At 42.0% G+C, this 22,359-nt stretch overlaps 1 protein-coding gene across 19 annotated transcripts in view; it reads right to left on the reverse strand.

Moving 5' to 3' along the window:
* The window catches only part of LOC123515235 (A-kinase anchor protein 13-like), a 567,618-nt gene that overhangs the window by 78,084 nt on the left and 467,175 nt on the right, over positions 1–22,359 (reverse strand). For all 19 annotated transcript variants that reach the window (XR_006677839.1, XM_045273802.1, XM_045273804.1 and 16 more), the window contains one exon: positions 14,269–14,389. Coding sequence is in view for 18 of the 19 variants with exons in the window: in XM_045273802.1 (XP_045129737.1) it covers positions 14,269–14,389 (121 nt within the window). In the remaining variant the exon portion in view is untranslated. The remainder of the gene's footprint in view (positions 1–14,268; positions 14,390–22,359) is intronic.

The following is a 22,359-nucleotide window of genomic DNA, read 5'->3' on the forward strand; positions in this document are numbered from 1 at the left end:
TTGTCGTGACGGCTGGCAAGGGTACAGGTCCTGGCTGATGCAGGGCAAGGGCGGGGCGGCTAGCTGGAGGCAGGGTGGGAGAGGGACTCAGGATGGGGACGAAAGGGCTGGTGGCAGGTCTTGGGAGGGCACGGGGAAGGGGAGGAGGAGTTGCGCGTGGTGATCATCACCTGCTGATGGCGGTGTGAGTTCTAGCTGTTGATGACGGTTGAGATGGCTGAGGTGGTTTATACCATGGCCGTGGAGGAAGTGGTGGCTTGGATCGCAGTGGTAGCATTGGCTTAAATGAAGTGGTGAGTGGGAGTGAGGGGGCTGTTCGCGGCGGCTGAGGGGGCAGCCAGGGCGGGGAGCCGGAGAGGAATGGCGAGAGGGGGATGTTGTGGGTTGGGGGAGGCGTAACGGGGAGGGAGAGGCTTGCGCACCGCTGGCCTGACGGAAGGCAGTTGTGGAGGACATCGTGATGAGATGAAAGGCGGAGGGGGATGGGGGCACGGTATCGGGTAGGGTGGGGAGTTGGGGGGCGAGGGCTCGTCTATCGGTGAGGGCAGGGGCGGGTGGTGCATGAGGCGGGAGGGGGAGGAGGAGCGGCGGGGGAGGCTCAGTGGAAGTGGGCGGAAGTATGGATAGTGTGAGAGAGGTGTGGGCGAGATGGGTGGTGATAATTCGTCTTGTGGTGAGGGTGGCGAGTGGTGTAAGATAAGTGGTGGTGAGGTTGGTGGTGATGTTGGTGGTGATGGTTCATCTTGTGGTGATAGTGGCGGCAGCGTCGCCTGGAAGTGTTGCTGAAGTTCCTGGAAAACTCTGGTGGTGGTGATACAAACGTGGTGTTAGTTCACTACAAGCCGCGCCACAACGGTCACCACACAGCCAACAACAGCCAACACCCCTCACAGACTCACGCTCCTTCAGTGACACACAGTTACAACACTATAGCTGCCCTACACGCTCACCTCATCAACGAGACTAACTTGAATCATAAAAACAGAGACAAAAAACAAGACAAACTGTTGAAGACATACTTAACAGCACAATGGAAATTCATCAATGTAGTAGTAGTAGTTGTTGTAGCAGTAGTAGCAGTAGTAAATACACTTAGTAAGAACCTCAAAACTCTTCATCCACGTCATGGTATATGGACAACACAGGACTGGCTTGAGGGGCCACGGGAAGGGAGAGGAGAGGAGAGAGGGAGGGACAGGTGAGGTGGGACAGGTAACAGGTAAGGGAAGTCTCCGCCAGGCTCGAGAGAAAACAGAGGATAAGAAAAAAAAAATTGAAACTGATTAGAAAACAAAGATAAACATTGAATAACAAAAAGAAAGAAAGGAAAAAGAGAGTAAGCAGTATAAAAGAGGAGGGAGATAAGAGAACATAAAGAGACGACTTAAACAGCAGTCACAACATACACATTTGTAGCACAGATATAATATTCATTCCAATTCTTTCGCCTCACAACAAAGCACATTCAGAGGACAGTAATGGTGGTGGTGGTGGTGGTGGTGGTGGTGGAGTAAGCTTGGGAAGTGTGGGGTTGTGGGAGGAGGCAACAGCAAAAACAGAGAGAGAGAGAGAGAGAGAGAGAGAGAGAGAGAGAGAGAGAGAGAGAGAGAGAGAGAGAGAGAGAGAGAGAGAGAGAGAGAGAGAGAGAGAGAGAGAGAGAGAGAGAGAGAGAGAGAGAAAAAAAAACAAAGGCTTTCTCTCACAAATTTATCACGTATACAAAGCATCTTTAAATCTACCTATCTAACCACTCTTTTACGTAAGAAAGACTCTGGCAAGGGGAAAAAATAATAAACTCACTAAATAATCTATAAAACCATGATCTTAACTTCAAATTATGTGTTTCTCCAATAGGTGATTGCTGGAGAGAGAGAGAGAGAGAGAGAGAGAGAGAGAGAGAGAGAGAGAGAGAGAGAGAGAGAGAGAGAGTCTCTCTCTTACATAAGAAAAAAGTCAGTCTCTCACACACACACACACACACACACACACACACACACACACACACACACACAATATTGGTGAAGTCATTTCGTTATGACATCTATTAGTTTAATTGACAGCAATGTCCATCATATAGTGTTTAGAATGTTTGCTTTCTCCCCTGTAAATTATCAATGTGTGTGTGTGTGTGTGTGTGTGTGTGTGTGTGTGTGTGTGTGTGTGTGTGTGTGTGTGTGTGTGTGTGTGTGTGTGTGTGTGTGTGTGTGTCGTGTGTGTGGAAGAGCGCTTTAAAAACTCTATAACTTCCACCAGAGCCTTTTGAAACTAGCTGTGATGAGGCGCCAAAGTGTTTCAGAATACGCTCCATTGAGCAACGAAGGGAAAAATGACGAAAATGAAGACCAGTGTGTAGCAAGAAACGGTCCGCACCACAGACAGGGATGTACTGAGACGTTTCGGCAGTTTAGCTACATATATAAAAAGACTAATGCAAGAATAAGCGACTATGTACTTTTAACACCACAATGAAAAATAAATACTACGAATAAAAGAGCCTATAACCCACACAGCTAGATTAGAACTTGATTGTAGGCCATAAAGAGTCTCAGATTTAGGTAGAAAAAGAATTGGAAAATAAAATAGATAAAATAAATACATATGAATAGGAAATAGGAAAGAAAAACGCGTAAAATATGAAAAAGGAAAAAAAAAACAATATAACGCCTGACAAACTTCTCAACCGTGTCAAATTAACTAACCAGCCAATTAATACGACTCAGCCTGTGATATTTGACGTGATTCCTGCTGAAGTGCGCGCCGTGAACCAGCACACAGTAAGGACGTCGCACACTCACACATCATTGCCGCCTATCGTGAAACAAACATCCGTGCACAAACAAATCAGTCTTGGACACAAAGGGTGAAACATCCAAACAAAACACGGCGCTAAATTAATTTCGTGACTGACAACCCCAATACCGCATCGCTTCTGTCAGTGGTGCGGCGGGCGGGGCGTGGGAGGCGGGCTGGGCTGTGGCAGATGGGATGCGGCGGGCGGCGGGCAGCGGGAGGCTCGTGGTAGAGTGAGGGATGGCTGCGGCGCTTTCAAACGTCCAACCAAGCTTTGAATGGCGGGTCTCTGGTCAAGCTGCCATTTCATACATTTGTACCATTGCACTTACATCGGAATACATTGGAACAGTCAGTCTTTTACTTCTGTTTTTAATGAATGATGTATACAGCATGTATTCACCTTTACGCTTTAGATTGTAGTAATACGCTTAATATCTTAGTAGAACAATAAATAAAAGACATCATAAAAAACCTGTGTCACTTCAACTAGTCTTTCGAATGTATGTAGTGGCGATGCAGCTCAGAAGTGCTACATAATATAGTTCATACCCTCGCTACATGTGGGACAGATGACAGATATACTTTGTGCGTTCATTCCAAGTGGCGCTCTTCGTCATCCGCCCTGAGGTGAGCGGGAGTGGAGCATCGCGAAGGCTGACACCGGTCGGCGCGACGCAGGTGGGCGGCGTGTCATATGCAAGGTAGGCTGCTGCAGTAACAAACGTGGCCGGAAGGGTTATAAGTCAAATAGTGGTGGTGTCGCCATCACAACTGGACGGGGATCTAAACCAAAGCTGACTCTCGTAATGAACTAATTATTCTCACGGTAATTTTGAATCTTTTTTTGCAACAACTAACGTGAGCGGAAGGGTAATAAGTCCAGTGGTGCTGGTGTCGCCATCATAACTCACAAGCATCGCACAGTTAACGTGAACCGAACCTGACTCTCGTCATCAACTCACTATTCTCCCTATAATTTATGATGTCCTTTGAACTGTTCTCTTTTGGGACTGAATCTTTTTTTTTTCGAAGTTTAATTTTTACTGCCTTTGGTAAGAGCCTCCCTTATATATATATATATATATATATATATATATATATATATATATATATATATATATATATATATATATATATATATATATATAAAACCTAGGCAGGATCAGTATCATGAATATATTTTAGGAACTTCTACCCTCGATGTTAGGAGGAAGTTTCTCTCGTCTCAGTAAGAAAACTACATATGTATGTATGCATGTATGTATGTATATATGTATGTATGAGTGTCTTTCCCTCTATTTATCTATCTGTCTCTTTGTCTATGCATATATGTATGTATCTATCCATCAATATCTATATATATGTATATACCTATTTATCTCTCTGTATGTCTATCTCTGTCAATCTACTTACATATCTATCATATCTGCCTATTACATACTGTATCGGCTGCCTCAATGAATCTCAACATCAATAATAATTCTCCCGCTTCTCCACAATCATATTCCCATAATCACTTTAATCTTAGACACGTGTCTTGCGCTGAAGAGAATTCAAATACTCTTGTAGCTTGAAGAAGACAAGTAAATTTCTAATCCCCTCTTTTCTATGTACATGCAATCAGCCTTTTTTTTTTTTTTTTAATATACTGCCCTGAATGTCAACAGAAGTTGACAATGGAGGTAAAAAATCAAGGGTCGGTCACAAACTGTTGATAAAGCGGTTGAAGCATGTGCGCGTGCGTGCATGGGCGTGACAGCTTGGTCAAAACGCCTACTCGCGTGACGCGCGGCTCAACATTCCCGAGAAACGAGGATAACAATAACTCCGAGCTGACGCTGACGCCAATTATATTTTTTTTCTACATATGTACACGAGCGCACAGTCTTCCTTCTTTATTGCGCCGCGGTCTATTTCTGGCTCACGCTCCGAGCTCCATTCTTTGCGCGTCGAGATAAATGTGATGCCGAGTTGCTGGAGGCTGTCTCGCTAACGTTCTTTACCTGTTGATGCTTCCGGTCACCACACCTTATTGATGCGTCGCCATGACTGAACGTATTGCCACATAGTTTTATATAATCTGTCCTCATAAATTTGTGGGATTCTATTATCAAACTCTACTGACTTTTCACTAAGACTGATAACTATAAAGTCAAAAATATCCTTCCCAATATGATAATAGCAGTGAAAGCCAAGACTTCTTTTTTTGAATTGTTACATTAACCAGATAACTGGTCTATAAATATTCTTCCAGGAACACCTAACACTACTCCTTATCCTTGAATACTTCAGAGATGGGGCGCCTCACACCTACATTTTCACGACATAGCACAATACATCAACATTTCATTGCCCGAGTTCGTTTCGTGAAGACACACATTCTATCTATACGTTAACATCTTAAAGCAAGGAAGAGTGACATCATACCACTTCTTCATTATGATTTCAGCCTTCAACAACTAACTCAATCCCCTTCAAACCACACCCTTCCCATTCATTATACCATCACAGCTTCTATAATTTCCACGCGCATGAATCTAGTCACTCTTTCCAAGTTTTCCTGTCGCCGCATTGCTCTTCGTTAGATCATTACTGTCATATGTCCGCTGAGAATGGTCGGCTGACTGGAAATACGACTCTGCAGAAATAGACCAGACTGACAGTTTTCCTCATGTTTTTCCTGTTCACGTTTCAAGAGAGGAAAGATAAGACTCTCCGCTCATGCTCGGTGAAAGATGCTTGGGCTGCCTCCTTCGCTTCTTTCTTTTCAGCTCGCAAGGAACCTCTTAAGCAGCAGATTGGAGCTTCACTCTGCTCTCCCTGGCGGATATGATCAGCCTAGCCACTAGTCCCTCGTCCCCAAAGCATATGTTCCCCACCTGTGTGTGTTGGAGAGGGGATGGAGGGAGTGGAGAGACGCTAGTCACCCCTCGTTTACACCCAAGCCAAGTTAGAAGCAGTTATTGCCCTAATACGCCATTACACAGCTTCAGATAACGTCAAATGAGGAGATATATTTACAACACTGCAATCTGTATCAATACGAGCTTGGCCTTAATGCACGGAAGGGACAGAGCGACCTCAGCGTGCCTGCAGCTTGTTGGGGCTTAACCTCGGGATGGGAGGTGTGGGCGGGGCAGCGGCCAGCAGGCAGGTTTATGCAAGGCTTCGCAGAATACAATGGCGACAACGGCGGTGATGCAGGGATTCACACGTAAAGGTTACGAGCAACCGTCTCTGAAGCCGGTCGAAAGAAGACAGCATCATTTTCCATACGAACATTCATTCTTTTTACCCAAGTACTTGATAAAAAGGGACTGCCACGTGTAGGACTGATGGCTTCCTACGGCTTCCCTGATTTTTCTTGTTATAATGTTGTTGAGCACTTCCAATACATGAGGTGAGGAGGTGGCGAGGAGACAGAGGTGCGTATTATTAAACACTTCAAGCTATTTTCAAAGGCCGTAGAAACAGTCGGGTTCTCATGGTTGTTTTTTTCTTTATTACCGCAGAATCCTTATCAAACTATCACTAGAATCATGAAATCCACAATAATTTCTGCTACAACTTAAGTAATATCAAAATGCCGAAACGTTTGAATATAAAGATCAAACACTCGTATAAAACACATGATAATAAAATAAAACAGTCTTTCCTTTGTACCACCAAACATTTAAAGAGACAGTATTGAAAGCTATTTGCGTTTTCAAGGAAGTTCTCAATTTTGTAGTGGCAGTTTAACAAGGACTTTCCATAGTGAGTAGGTAAAACATCCTTTCAAGTCCTGACGAGTATTTTCTGTGGTCTTTGAAATAGGAGACTTGATGAGAGGCTGCAATGTCTAGGAATGACTTCATCTCGCCAGCAAAAAAAAAAAAAAAAAAAAAAAAAAAAAAAAAAATAAATAAATAAATAAATAAATAAAAAAAAAAATATATAAATTAATTAATTAATTAATAAATAAAATGAATAAAAATGTAAAAAATAAAAAGTAAAATAAAATAAAAATAGATAAAATAAGCAAATAAATAAAAATGAATAAATAAATAAACAAATGAATAAATAAATAAATAAACAGAAAAAGTAAATAAATAAACTCGCGTCCTTTTTCCCCTGCAGATTTCTTCAGTCGAGAGAGAGAGAGAGAGAGAGAGAGAGAGAGAGAGAGAGAGAGAGAGAGAGAGAGAGAGAGAGAGAGAGAGAGAGAGATTGTGTAGGTAATATCAGCCACGTTTACCTCGACGCCAAACCTATCTTAGCCTCAGCCGACAATTTACCAGCGAACACCTTCATCTCATTTGCAAAGAGAGAGAGAGAGAGAGAGAGAGAGAGAGAGAGAGAGAGAGAGAGAGAGAGAGAGAGAGAGAGAGAGAGAGAGAGAGAGAGAGAGAGAGAGAGAGAGAGAGAGAGAGAGAGAGAGAGAGAGAGAGAGAGAGAGATTCATATCCTTCTTTTCCTCCAACAAACAACCAACTTTTCATTTCGTTACAGTACAGTTTACAGCCACAATTTCCCTTGACGCCAACACAAAATGAAACTTGACCCCTTCAGTACCAGGACACGCTTTCATATATATATTTTGCTTACTATTTGGTGACTTTATACAGCTTTAAAAACTTACATGGGGAGGATTAAAAAAACTGAAAAATCTAGCCATTAATCTTCTGACTTCCATAGACCCTCCGTAATGTAAATAAAATGGTCTAATGACACTCAAAACTCAAGGTAAAAAATGCGTTCCAGTACTGAATCAGAGGTTAACCTTACCTCCAATGATTCCCCGCCTCGTATCCCACCACCCTTCAATCCTTCCCCTCCTTCCCTTCCTTGCAAACTTAATTGAATGTGAATCTCGAAAAATACAGCGAAAAAGAGAAACCAGAAAACTGACAAAATCACACACGACCATTGGGAGGTTTAGGGTGGAGCCAGTGGGAGGTGGGAGTGAGTCGGAGGGAGAGGAAGAGGAGGAAGGGAAGGAAGGCTTAAAGGAGGGACGGCAGCGGCTGGAAAATAGTAAGGGAGGGAGAGAGGGAGAGAGAGATGGCTGGTGAACGCGAGGGAAAGTGATACAGAGCGTTGCCAAGAGGTGAAGGTTTCCGAAAAGTTTAGGACTGTGTGATACGTATACATGGAGTGTCGTATAGTGTTTCCTTGAGTAAGTATCTCAGCGACTCTCTCTCTCTCTCTCTCTCTCTCTTGCGTTGGTATCATTAAAAAGTGTGACTATTTTATTGAGAAATTTGTACCCATAGTAGTCTGTCTGTTTGTCTGTCTGTCTCTATGTCTGTCTGTCTGTCTTTTTGTGTCTGTTTATTTTCATCTATTCGAGAGAGAGAGAGAGAGAGAGAGAGAGAGAGAGAGAGAGAGAGAGAGAGAGAGAGAGAGAGAGAGAGAGAGAGAGAGAGAGAGAGAGAGAGAGAGAGAGAGAGAGAGAGAGAGAGAGAGAGAGACTGTGTAGGTAATATAGGTACGGTTAGCTGAGTGAGTTATATGCGTTGTCATGGTAACTGGGGAAACTAGAGACGTTCTAAATTGCTGTGCACGTAAAGTAATGCGCTCTAAAACTCCATTAAAAACTTGTGAAATTCTCGCTTAAATAATTGACCTTTTATCTTTAGTGTGTTTAGAATATGTTTGTAAACTTGGGAAATCTGACTTACATAGCTGGCCTTTTGATTTAGTGAGTTGGTAGTATATTTGTATCACTGCTATATCTACAAGCGTTGCCATGTGTTTAGAAGGCAAGCAAAGACTACACTTACGCACCAGGACTACCGAGGGCACCAGGACTACCGAGGACTCAAGACATGTAAAACACAAGCCACGAAAACAAATCATGAAACCGATCCAAGAGTGGAGGAAAGAATCGTTGTTACCACCACCGCATTATGAGACTATGAATATCAATTACTACATTTTCTTTAATCATGGAGGTCTTCTAAAATTACTGACAGACTCCACAACTTCTGAAACGACTAACTAGCACATGTTTCTCTCTTTTCTCTTCCTCCCGCGGCTTCGTTGTACAAGACTTTCAATTCTCGCTTCCATTCTGTCCCTCTTACTGATTCAGAAGTTAACCAGCTCTTCAGTCTCTGAAACTCCCTTCCTGTTTGTCTTTCCTCCACTTTATGACTTACACTAGTTTCGCAAGAGGAGTCATCAGAATTCCTCAGAGATTGAACTGGCAAACTCTTTTTATTCTCCTGTTTCTTCTTAAGGACTATCATTAAAAGTATATTTTCATGATCATTATTATCATGCAACACGTAAAAAGAGACAAACCAAGGACTATGAAAATTTAACGAGTAACAGTAAAGGGAATAAAGGTGAGGTAATCAGATCTTTTCCTCCTCCTCTCACAATCTGCAAGGATAAAATAATCTCTGAGGGAATCTGAATAAGTGTTATGGCTCTCTTTCCACAAATGTTCTTTAGAAATAGTTAGAGAAAAGACTTTTTGTTTCTTTTTGCCTTTGCTCATGTTGGTGGAAGCTGCAGTTTTTTTTTTATATATTTTAAAGCACAAAGAAAGAACGCAACAAAACACTCAAGAATTAAAAAGATCGTGAAGAAAGAAAAGAAAGACGAAAACTTGAACTAAAGAAAAGAATAAATATAAAAAAAAGAGAATAGATGAAGAAAACCAAAAGAAAATTAATTAAAGAACGAAAAATAAGGAAAAATTAACGACTACACACAATAAACAAATAAATAAATAAAATAAATAAAGACAGACAGAAAAAACTTACTGAAATAAAAAGACAGAGAGAAAAACAAAGACAAAAACTATACACACGAAAACAAAGGTAAAAGATAAACTAGAAAACAAACATATGATATAAAAAAAAAAAAACACCCCTACATTAAGGAAGACTCAATTTATGTTCACCTCAGTCCTACACATGCATCATCCACCCACACGAAGAAGAAGACTTTCCCCTGCAAACCACACCCCCTTATGATGAATTTCCACGACCTTATAATACACCCGGGAATAATTTCTCATGGGATTAATTATTTTTGGAGGAACATCTTGCGGGGAGAGGAACATTGGCGTGGTAAATTTACGTGTGGGGAGCTTAAGTTGCACAATTAACCTTCCTAATTTTCCACGGTATGCTTGCTAATGTAATACGAGGCAAAGTAAGGCCATTTGTGTGTGTGTGTGTGTGTGTGTGTGTGTGTGTGTGTGTGTGTGTGTGTGTGTGTGTGTGTGTGTGTGTGTGTGTGTGTGTGTGTGTGTGTGTGTTGTAAAAACTAAGGTCGTTTCGATGTAGAAGGAGGACGCAATGTTATTTTCAGCCAGTAGGAGGAGGAGGAGGAGGAGGAGGAGGAGGAGGAGGAGGAGGAGGAGAAGGAGGAGGAGGAGGAGTCAATCATAGTGACGACAACGATAACAACAGCAACAATAACGACAACGACGAAAACGAAGAAGAAGAAGAGGAGGAGGAGGAGGAGGAGGAGGAGGAGGAGGAGGAGGAGGAGGAGGAAGAAGAAGAAGAAGAAGAAGAAGAAGAAGAAGAAGAAGAAGAAGAAGAAGAAGAAGAAGAAGAAGAAGAAGAAGAAGAAGAAGAAGAAGAAGAAGAAGAAGAAGAAGAAGAAGAAGAAGAAGAAGAAGAAGAAGAAGAAGAAGAAGAAGAAGAAGAAGAAGAAGAAGAAGAAGAAGAAGAAGAAAGAAGAAGAGAAGAAAGAAGAGAGAAGGAAAAAAAAACAAAACAAGGAGCATTAAGCAACGAAAATGATATAAACTGAAACAGGAATAAAAAAAAAATAATAAAGTAAGGATGAGAGAAAGGACAGAGGAAATAAAAGAAGGAAACAGACAAGGAAGAACGAAAGAAAGAAAGAAAGAAAGAAGGAAAGACAGGAAGGAAGGATGGAAAGAAGAAAAAGAAAGAAAGAAGGGAAGGAAGGAAGGAAGGAAGGAAGGAAGGAAGGAAGGAAGAAGGAAGAAGGAAGAAAGAAAGAAAGAAAGAAAGAGAAAGGAAGGAAGGACGGAAGGAAGGAAGGAAGGATGGAAGGATGGAAGGAGGGAGGGAGGGAGGGAGGGAGGAGGGAGGGAGGGAGGGAAGGAGGAAGGAAGGAGAGGAGTCGGTTCATCCCATAAATTTCCAACAAGTCAGGAACGATCGCTTTATTGGTTCTATCTCCACCTTCGGGGCTGCTCAGTGATTGGAAGGTAGTAGTAGTAGTAGTAGTAGTAGTAGTAGTAGTAGTAGTAGTAGTAGTAGTAGTAGTAGTAGTAGTAGCAGTAGCAGTAGCAGTAGTAGTAGGAACAGAGAAGATCATTACCTTTATCGCCGCCACCACCACCACCACCACCACCATCACTCATCAAAGCTTCTCTCATCACCACTTCCCTATCTTCCTCCTCCTACTCCTCCTTTTCCTCCACTATTTCCTCCCATACACAAGCCCTCCCTCTCCTTCATTTTCGTCCTCTCCTTTTTCTCTACGAACTAAACCTTCCATTATTCTTTCCCCTTTTTTTCCTGCTCTCTCTCTCTCTCTCTCTCTCTCTTGCATTCCAGTATTTTTCATTAGCATTTTTGTCTTCATATAATATTTGTCTTCCTCGTAAATAATGCCTTGAATTTAATGAGACACACGCTGGTCCGTCTTAACTCTGTCTGTCTGTCCTTCTATTTTGTGCCTTTTATATTCATCTGTCTGTATCTGTCACTCTTTATCTATTCTTTCATGAGAGAGAGAGAGAGAGAGAGAGAGAGAGAGAGAGAGAGAGAGAGAGAGAGAGAGAGAGAGAGAGAGAGAGAGAGAGAGAGAGAGAGAGAGAGAGAGAGAGAGAGAGAGAGAGAGAGAGAGAGCTGTAACATTACATTGATAATATAATAGACAAAAGGAAAAAAAGTATTTTCGTCACTAACACACACACACACACACACACACACACACACACACACACACACACACACACACACACACACACACACACACACACACACACACACACACACACACACACACACACACACACATGAAGTATACAAAGAAAAAAAAAACACTTTATAGAGCCTGGAGGAGGAGGAGGAGGAGGAGGAGGAGGAAGAGGAGGAGGAGGAGGAGGAGGAGGAGGAGGAGGAGGAGGAGAAGGAGGAGGAAGGAGAAAGAAGAGAAGGAGAAATACGAAAACATAAACACGTAAAGGAAGCAAAGAGAGGAGGGGGAAAACTTGAGAAAAAAAGGAAAAAAGAAAAGAAAAAAAAAAACTAAACAAATAAACAAGACAAATGGAAAAAAAACCCATAAAGAAGATACAAGACCAACATTCAAGACAATTAGAAGAAGGAGAAGGAAAAAAAATATCAAATTACTTTCAAAAGATAACGAAGAGGAAAATCGACACCGTGACACCAGAAAACAGTCAACTAATCACCTTCCCACCAAAAATAGATAAGAAACAAGGAACATGAAGGAGAAACACGCTAACAAGCACGATAAGCAGACAAATAAGAAGATATGCGGGGCGAGATAACGAGACAAGCAGGTGAGGCGAGGTGAACTGAGGTGAGGTGAAGTGAGGTATGGTAGGGTAAGATAAGGTGAGGTTAGGTTAGGTAAGGTGAAGTGAAGTGAAGTGAGGTGAGGTGAGGTGAGGTGAGGTGAGGTGAGACGAGGTAAGGTAAGGCACGGCAGATAAAGTAAGAGTGAAGGAAGATAACAGGAGGAGGAGGAGGAGGAGGAGGAGGAGGAGGAGACAGAAAACATTTAAACAAAGAAGAAAATAAGAGGGTAAAATTCACAACACGTAGGAGAAAATAGAAAGGAGAAACAGTAAAAAAAAATAGACAAAAAGTGAGATACTGTAGGAAAACAGGAAATATGATGAAATTTTATACATGTACACAACAAACATAACACGAACATTATGCTTTCATGAAGAACAAATTAATGACATCACAAAAACACACAAACAGCAGGAGGAGGAGGAGGAGGAGGAGGAGGAGGAGGAGGAAAATTATATCTGAAAATGCCTGAAAGAGGAAAAAGGGAAGAAAAAGAGAAGAGGACAAAAGAGGAAGAGAAAGAAGATGATGGAGAGGAGGAGGGAGATGAAGAAATGGACGGGGAAAAGGAAAGAGGAGGAGGAGGAGGAGGAGGAGGAGGAGGAGGAGGAGGAGGAGGAGGAGGAGGAGGAGGAGGAGGACGAGGACGAGGACGAGGAGAAGGAGGAAGAGGAGAAAGAAGGGAGTCAAACCATTCACACCTACACCTAACACACACACACACACACACACACACACACACACACACACACACACACACACACACACACACACGGACACACAAGGAAGAGGAGATGGACAAACAGAGTGGGACGAGCAAAAAAAAAAAATAATAATAATAAAAATAAAAATAAATAAATAAACAAATAAAAAAAAAAAAAAAAAAAAAAAACAATCACGTGTGCTGAGGGAGAACAAAACAAAATAACAGAATATAACCTGGACCACTTTTAATCAGTAATAAGGAAGGATGGAAGGAAGGAAGGAAGGGAAAAAAAAAAAAAACACGAGTGGAAGGCAAAATTTGGATGTGCCTTATCTATCTCTCCCCAAAAGCAAATAAAACTGACAGTCGGCTAACACTGGAGGGACGGAAAGGAGGGGAAGAGGGGGGAAGGGATGAGGAGAGAGAAAAAGAGTGAGGAGAAAGGAGGAGGAGGAGGAGGAGGAGGAGGAGGGAAGGATAGAAGAGAGAAAAAGTTGGAGGTAAAAAGGAAATACATGACTGAATGAGATAGACAGATAGATAGATAGATAGAGAGAGAGAGAGAGAGAGAGAGAGAGAGAGAGAGAGAGAGAGAGAGAGAGAGAGAGAGAGAGAGAGAGAGAGAGAGAGAGAGAGAGAGAGAGAGAGAGAGAGAGAGAGAGAGAGAGAGAGAGAGAGAGAGAGAGAGAGAGAGAGAGAGAGAGAGAGAGAGAGACGCTGCAAAATGACTGATATAAAAAAAAAAAAAAAAAAAAAAAAAAAAAAAGAGAAAAAGAATGAGAGGAAACACGAGAGAAAGCAGAAAATTACACACGAAGAAGGAAGTAATAATGGAAGGAAAGGAAGAAAGAAAAACTGAAGATATATTGGAAGGAAGGAAAGCTGAAAGGAAAAGAAGGAATAGAGAGAGGCTGGAAGGAAAGAAGAACAGGAAGCTGGAAAGAGGGCAGGAAACAAAGAGAGAACTGATGATGGAAGGAATGACTAGAAGGAAAAGAAGGAACAAAGAATATAAGACTAGAAGGAAGGAAGGAAGGAAGGAAGGAAGGAAGGAAGGAAGAACATGAAGCTAGAAACAAAGCAAGGAATAAGGAGAGAATTCATGAAGGAAGGAATGATTAGAAGGAAAAGAAGGAATAAAGAAAATAAGACAAGAAGGAAGGAAGGAAGGCAGGAAGATCGAGGAGGAAAGAAGGGACGGGAGCGAGGGAAGAACGGCAGGGTAAGGAAAAGACTCACCTTCTGTGTCTATTGGCTCGCTTCTTCTCCTCATCGGACAGGCCTGACCAGGAGCGGCGGCGGTGGCAGTCACTGGTGCTCCCTACTCGGGTCTTCCTCGCGTCCAGGAACTCCTCGGAACCTGCAGGGGCGGCAGTGAGCAAGGTAAGTCTCATATTACTTCTATCTGATGCATTCTTCGCTTCCCCAACGCACCTCACCACTCACTCACTCACCTGTGTTCATGGTTACACTGATCCAGAGTGAACTACATTATGACTCAGAATTTAGAGGCAGATAGAGTATTTGTATAAAACGTACAATAGTATTTTTTTTTTTTTTTTTGTTACAGATGTCGATATGAAGGTAAGTCTGTATTTTGATTACTTTTCATGGCATATTTTTTTCACGCTACAGATGCTGTTCAAAGTTGTTTTTTTAATCTTTTCCGTTCATGAAATCAAAATCCTTGTCTAGGTATCCACTGAATCGTGAAAACATCCAAAAGAATTACAGTGACGTGCAGCAGAGCCTTTAACGTTACAGGAAAGGCACCAGAGTGTTTAAAAACGCTGTGCCATGTTTCCTATACCTCCAAGATACAGATACAGATCAAGACAACATTTCAAGCGAGACAATCTACTTTTCATGCGAGAGATGTGTATTCCACTACTAACGTCTGTCTCATGATCGCCTTCTGAAAAGCTTCTGCGTCGCACCTTTACTATTTTCAAAACCTCTAAAATCGAAGTTACAAGTTGTTTTTTTAATGGCATTTTTTTATGGCTGTAGCGAGAAAGCAACAAGATTTCTACACTAACATGATATAAGATATACACTCTTGAGAACCAGGTTAATCATTGCTGTGGCTTTTGGGAATATTCGTGATGAATGGAAGAGCAGAGCGCTTAATCCCTCCCGTAGCAGGACGTTTCCAATTTAACCCCTTCATTACTGGGACGCATTTTTATCACGTGTTTTGGGTGTGATTAAATGGTTTTATATACATTAGGAAGTGTCTATGGAGATCAGAAGATTAATAGCCAGAATCTTCACTATTCTCAAAATGCTTCAGTTTTGAATAGCAGCAAATTTGTTTGTAGTATACAATGTATCCTTCACTAGAACCAGGACACGTTAACAACGTTAACAAGGAAACTCTTGAGTTATATCACTTGAGAGGAAGCTCTCTTGGATTACAGTTGCCACACAACCTTGCAAACCTATAATATTTGTTCCGATTTCTTATTTTATATGTTATTCACACACACAGTGACTTATTTATCACTGTTACTAGTTACAAGTTGCAACTAGCTGCAAGCAACACTAGTTCACTGCCATAATGATCGAAAATTGTCTGATATAGTTCCTTTTTGGTAAATGCATTGCATGTTAGTCACATATAGTGTCTCCCTGTGAGGTACCAGTTCCTATCGACACTACCTCATAGAAACATACTAATATTAATTAAAAATTGTGTCTGCTCCACATATATAACACAATTTAAACTTAATAAACTAAGTCAATAAACCATGCATTTATTGTTACCCTTCCTGACGCTGCATTGTGGGTAAGGGTACGTGATCAATACTGAAAGACTTCGAGGGTACATCACATTAAAAGGTTGAGAAGAAGAAGAATTAACCTGTGCAGAAGCGAGGTGAAATGTGTGTTAAGGTTCCGTGCTGTCTTTAAGTCTCTAGAAATGAAAGATCTTGGTACACCAGACAATTATGTTTTGCTCTATATTATGATGTCAGTCGTATAAACTCAAGTAACTATAAAGAAATACCATGGTAGAATAAGAACAGAAAAATACTGGTAGGAGTAAAACCCTGGCAAATCAATAGATACATCGTAATACAGTGTTTAGAGACGATTACTCTGTACCGCGAGACGATACTGACTCTCTCCTGCCAACCTGCGAACACTGAAATTGTGACAGTTTGGGTCCTCTCCTATTGATATTAATCAAAGTATTGCGATTTATTCACAATAGTAATATATTACACTCCGACGGAACACGGGCCTAATGTGTTTGAGATGTGGCATTTTGTTATAGTACATTTCGCTCTATATAGCGACTGTTTAGGACTAAAAAACTGTAGCTTCAGGTAGATATTCAATAATGTTATCTATCGATTTTCAGTCTTAAAGTAGGGAAAATTACGAATATTGATGCATTTCTTTTATAGTCCTCCTTGCTTCTCGAAAAGGTGCACGAATTTAGAAAAGGTTGAAGAACACTAAACTGTACCCTGAAAAAAAAATACAGTAAAAGATAAGATAAAAATGACCAACATCTCTATTATTACGGAGGCTAATAATAATACCAAGACTAATTAAGTAATTCAGAGATAACGAAACGAACGACGATCACGAGAGCTTCCACGATAACAGTGTGTACGATAAGATTTGATTCCAGATTCCTCGATAGCGCTCCGAGTTTCCAAGATAACAATGGCATTCCAGTTTCCTCGATAGCGATGCAAGTTTCCAAAATGACGATGCCTTTCCATGATAAAGATGCCCTTCCAGTTTCCAAGATAATAATGCGAGTTTCCACGATCAAGATGCAATTCCAGTTTCCACGGGAACGATGCGGGTTTCCACGATGTCGATGCGGTTCCAGTCCTCACGATGCGATTTCAAGACACAATATTGAAGTCCACTTGCCTACACAGGTACTGGGACGAACCCTTTCACCCCGTAAGGATCCACCCAACACCCTTGAGTGCGAGTAAAGTGACGCTGCCACCTTCCTGCGCTGCAATTGAAGTCCACTTGCCTACACAGGTACTGGGATGAACCCTTTCACCCCGTAAGGGTCCACCCCACACCCTTAGGTGCGAGGAGAGTGGCGCTGCCACCTCACTGCGACGCAATTGAAGTTCACTTGCCTACACAGGTACTGGGGCGAACCCTTTCACCCCGTAAGAGTTCACCCCAGACCCGTGAGTGCGAGGAGAGTGACGCTGCCACCTTACTGCGCCTCACACGGGTAGCCATGAGCATAACCCGCCACACTCCACTCCCCAAACACTGTCAGTGAGTCCTTTTCACCCCGTAAAGGACCACTGGTACAGTCAGTGCCTGGCTCATGGCGCACAGCGTGCCCTCGTTCATGGCGAGTTGTTCAGCCCGATGTCATTATAAGCAGAGGTCCTGTACACACTCACCACCAGACTCTATGCAAGGAGCCCTTATCACCCCTTAAAGGCCCCTCACGGCATCATCTGATGGACGGTAGACACGGCACCCTGCTTAAGGCGACGCCTTGCCTAGTATGAGGCGCTGCAAGTTGACAACAATCAGTGAGCTTGAAGCCGCGAAGGAAAATGAGTCCACGCTAACAATGGGATTCCACGACAGGTTGCGATTCCAGTGTCCACGGTACAGATGTGTTTGTTGAGGATAACGATCCGTTTATCGAGGCTAACGGTGCGGCGATGGCGATGGCGAAACGATCCAAAGTGTTATTACCTACACAGGTACTGGGACGAAACTTTTTTCCCAGAAAGGGTCAACCTCTGTCTCGTGGTTATGAGAGCAGTGACGATGCAACCTTGCAATACCTCACACAGGTCGCCATGAGCAATGACCCGCCACACACCACTCCTCAAACTCTGTCATGAAGTGAGTCCTTTTAACCTAACCTAACCTAACCTAACCTAACCTAACCTAACCTAACGTAAAGGACCACTGGTACTGTCAGTGCCTGGCTCATGGCGCACAGCGTGCCCTCGTTCATGGCGAGTTGTTCAGCCCGGTGTCATTATAAGCAGAGGTCCCGTACACACCACTCACCATCATATTCTATGCAAGGAACCCTTATCACCCCTTTAGGGCCCCTCACGGCACCATCCGGTGAGTGGTAGACATTGATCTCTTGCTTATGGCGACCCTTGCCTAGTGTGATGCGCTGCAAGTGGACGACTAGTAGTGAAGCTTGAGGCCACCAAGGAAAAGCAGGACCTGCAGCCAGTTCCCTGCCTTGGGCCCCAGGCCGGACCCGACGGCCACCTCCTTCCCCCGTGCGGCGCCCAAGGCCGTCACGGCCCTCAAACATCTTTAGGCCGAAAGTTCTCAATCGTCGTTTTAATTTTGATTCGAATATAAAATCGTCGATGGTAAATGAAAAATAGCTTTGGTGTGAAAGTGTGCAAGAGTTAGCTGATTAATGAAACAAGGTGAGGCAGCTTTGCTCCGGAGTATTTAGTGTACTTTGCATGTTGCTGCCGTGAATGTGTACGTGTTTGTAGGTAACTGGATAGAAACAGTAGACCAATGGTAGTTGTGTAGCTATTGGGGAACTTTTGAAAATTAGTTAAGCTTCTGGATAGAGTGGATGAGTGCACACAGGTTTGCGTGTCTTATACATAAACTGCCACTTGTAAACATAAATTTTTCTATTTCATGCTCTTAGAAAAAAGCAAACTTAGTTTTCTTTATTTCCCTGATCACAATGACGTGTAAATATCAATGTTTCAATCATAAGGAAACACTAGGAGAGGACCCAAACTCCCGTTGAAGTTGCCAGATTCAACAGATATCGTAATATTTCAGATGGTCAACTGCATAGGTATCGTATATTTTTGGATATTCTTTTGTCACATAAGGAGATATCAAGATAGGTAAAGTATTTCTAAACATGTATCTACGACAAAAAAAGCTATAATAGTAGAGTTAGGTTATAACTATGCATTGTGTTTTTTATATACCATCTTGCTCTATTCCTGGGACAAAGATTACTTCTTCCTCAATTGATAGCTCGAAATTAGTATATTTTCTTTCCTTCTAGGTTAGTAAGTAGACTACAAGACACCATGAACATATGAAGCCCCGTAAATGAGATTATTTTCATAAGTTAGAAATGAAAGTCTGATAATGAGATTGTCTATTGGCAACCAAACCGTTCTGCATAGACGTCTTCAGCGTCATAGAGACCTAATGATGTTAGCTCATGGACAGTGGCCATCCTGACAGCGCGAAACCACAGGGGGTTCATAAGAAGATTTCCAGGGGTACTTAGATGGCTAATCTAATAAAATCCTTTGCAGTACCATTGCATGTTGAGTTCCATGTTCCATGTGATAATACTGGGGATTCAGGTAGATGGTCTTATAACTCGGGGTTCTTAACGATAAAAAGGTTGAGAACCCCTGATCTATACCATGCCCCAATCCTCCCTTACCTATCCCCTAGCCTCTCCCGTCACTAACCTTCCACCTCCACCCCCATCATTAGTCCTTTCCCATCCACCCCTCGTCCCGCTTCGCCTCGCAACGATTTCCCAGCCAGACAGACAGGAAAACATCGCCAGAATTACAAATATGACGAGTTTCTAAGGTTTAAATGCGATACCACTTCTTTCCTATTGTATTACCAGGTTGTTCTTGTTAACCAATGACAAATGACCGAAAGAGAGAAACGTTACTGTGGTCAATAAAACAGCCATCTATCTATGCTTTTTTGTGTGTTCTCCCTTTCTTCCCTAATTCCTTTCCTCATTCTGATTACATAAAAATATCTACTCTACTACTACGTGTAAATCTAAGCTGGGAACTACATAGGCACTAGTTTTCCAGTTTCCAGTTTTCCAGAGAGATAATTAAAACTTGTCACGGGAGGATAATAAGCGAGGGAGCGTCTATCTGTGGTTGATTGGCTTGCTGGGGCTTGCTCTCAAATGTTTGTCCGCTAACACTCTGCTCTCTCACCACGACTGTATTTAATCCCTTCAGTACTGAGAAACATTTTTACCTAGACTTTTGAGTACGATTAGATAATTTTATTGACATTAGGAAGAGTCTATGGAGGTTACACGATTAATGGGTAGAGTCTTCACTATTCTAATCCCTACGTAAGTTTCAGCTGTATAGAATCACCAAATAGTAAGGAGAATGAATACGGAAACGCGTCATAGTACTGAAGGGGTTAAAAGCCAGAGATGATTAGCCAATTTTAGAGACTGTCCCTTCTTTTCATAACGTAAAAATCTTGATATTCTACCACTAGACCATAAAAAAAAACTTCAAAACCTCGTACAACTTCATGACTATTTTCAAGGGACACGGGGATGATACGACATGTTCTCAAGACTGTTTCTCCTTTAAGTAACGTAGAAATCTTACTCTTCGAACTATATGCATAAAAAACCACCCTTGAAAAATCCTTATAATTTCATGACTACTTTCAAAGGTTAGAAAAAAATATTTATAGGATTCTCAAGACTGTTTTTCGAATCAATAACGTAGAAATCTTATTAATATCACTAGAATCCAAAACAAACGTCCTGAAAAACCGCCCATGTAGCTTTAAAAATGGAGAACATAATCGTCATGGGAGCGTAAATGAAATACTAAATGCTGGTACGTATTTGGAATTATGCGCCGCTGCTTCTTCTTCTTCTTCTTCTTCTTCTTCTTCTTCTTCTTCTTCTTCTTCTTCTTCTTCTTCTTCTTCTTCTTCCTCCTCCTCCTCCTGCCATCCCATTCGTCATAAAACAAGCAAAGGCAAAATGTACATTCACAGACGGGGAAAAAATGTCATTACGTCCGATTTTTTTTTCTCTCTTTCGCATATTTCGCCCACTCGCCAAGCTGCTACAAAGAGGTGAGTCATATATTATCTTAATGAGTGTGTAGGAACGGCAAAAATTGTGTGTGTGTGTGTGTGTGTGTGTGTGTGTGTGTGTGTGTGTGTGTGTGTGTGTGAGAGAGAGAGAGAGAGAGAGAGAGAGAGAGAGAGAGAGAGAGAGAGAGAGAGAGAGAGAGAGAGAGAGAGAGAGAGAGAGAGAGAGAGAGAGAGAGAGAGAGAGAGAGAGAGAGAGAGAGTCTTCCATTATATAATTCATCATGTCAATCTTTCTCCTTGCGTGTCAATCACCCTCCTTTACTCCTCTTTCTCTTATTCCTCCTCATCTTACACTTTCTTCTCAATCTATGCTCTCCTATTTTTCTCCCTTATATTAGACAGCATCGCGCCCAAAAATAAAACAGATATGATCCAAACCGTTTACTGATTTATATTTTTCCCCTTGTGCACTTTTTTTTATAACTAATGTCACAACAAAATAGAAGCTGCAAGAGACCACCAGATTGACGAAGAGGCGGTCTCTGTATAAAAGATACCAACCTGTTTCCATCTATCACTTCCATTCATAAATCTGTCTAATGTTTTAAGTCCCCTATTTTTTGATTCAGCACTACAAATCTCCTTTTTCATCCTCCGTTCTCCTCTTTTCTTATAACGCCAGGAGGGAAGTGACTGCACGGAGAGTAAATCAATGCCTACCTATTTCCATCTATCATTACCCTTCATAAATATGTCAATTGTAAAATCTCCCTATTGACACAACACTAAGAACCTCATTTACCTCCTTTCTTCTCGTTTGTTTATTTATACCTCAAGCCTTCAGGATGGGGATAAGAGGCTGCCAACCATCTAAATACCTATTCCAATCACCACCATCTGTAAATTCTTCTGTTTGAAAAGCTCCCTATTCACTTAGCAGTAAAACCTTCCTTGCTCACCTTCCTCCTCGTCTTTTCCTATACTTCAAGCCTTCAGGAGGTGGATAAGAGACTGCCTATCACCTAAATACCTACTCCAATCACCCCATTAAAAAAATTCTTCTGTTTGAAAAGCTCCCTATTCACTTAGCAGTAAAAACCTCCTTGACCACCTTCCTCCTCGTCTTTTCCTATACCTTGAGCTTTCAGGAGAGAGTTAAGAGGTTGCGGGGAACGTAAATCAAACAGGCAAGCAATAAATATGTTAATACCATCGGCCAGCAGGTGCAGTGTGTCATGTCAACAGCACCCGGGTGTCACCTCACCTCCAGGCAAACAAGAGCATCGCACCCATGAATTCAGCGTCCTCATAAAAGCCCTTCAGTTTGAGAGAGAGAGAGAGAGAGAGAGAGAGAGAGAGAGAGAGAGAGAGAGAGAGAGAGAGAGAGAGAGTTTTGCGTGTTGTTAATCTTCAGGAAGAGAATGTGATGGGTTTAATATCTTCCCTTTCCCACTGATCTTGTAGTGAGTGTCTGTGCTATCTCTCTCTCTCTCTCTCTCTCTCTCTCTCTCTCTCGTAAGATTCACAGTAAAATAG

This window comes from Portunus trituberculatus, chromosome 38 (assembly GCF_017591435.1).
Source record: "Portunus trituberculatus isolate SZX2019 chromosome 38, ASM1759143v1, whole genome shotgun sequence".
NCBI lineage: Eukaryota > Metazoa > Arthropoda > Malacostraca > Decapoda > Portunidae > Portunus > Portunus trituberculatus.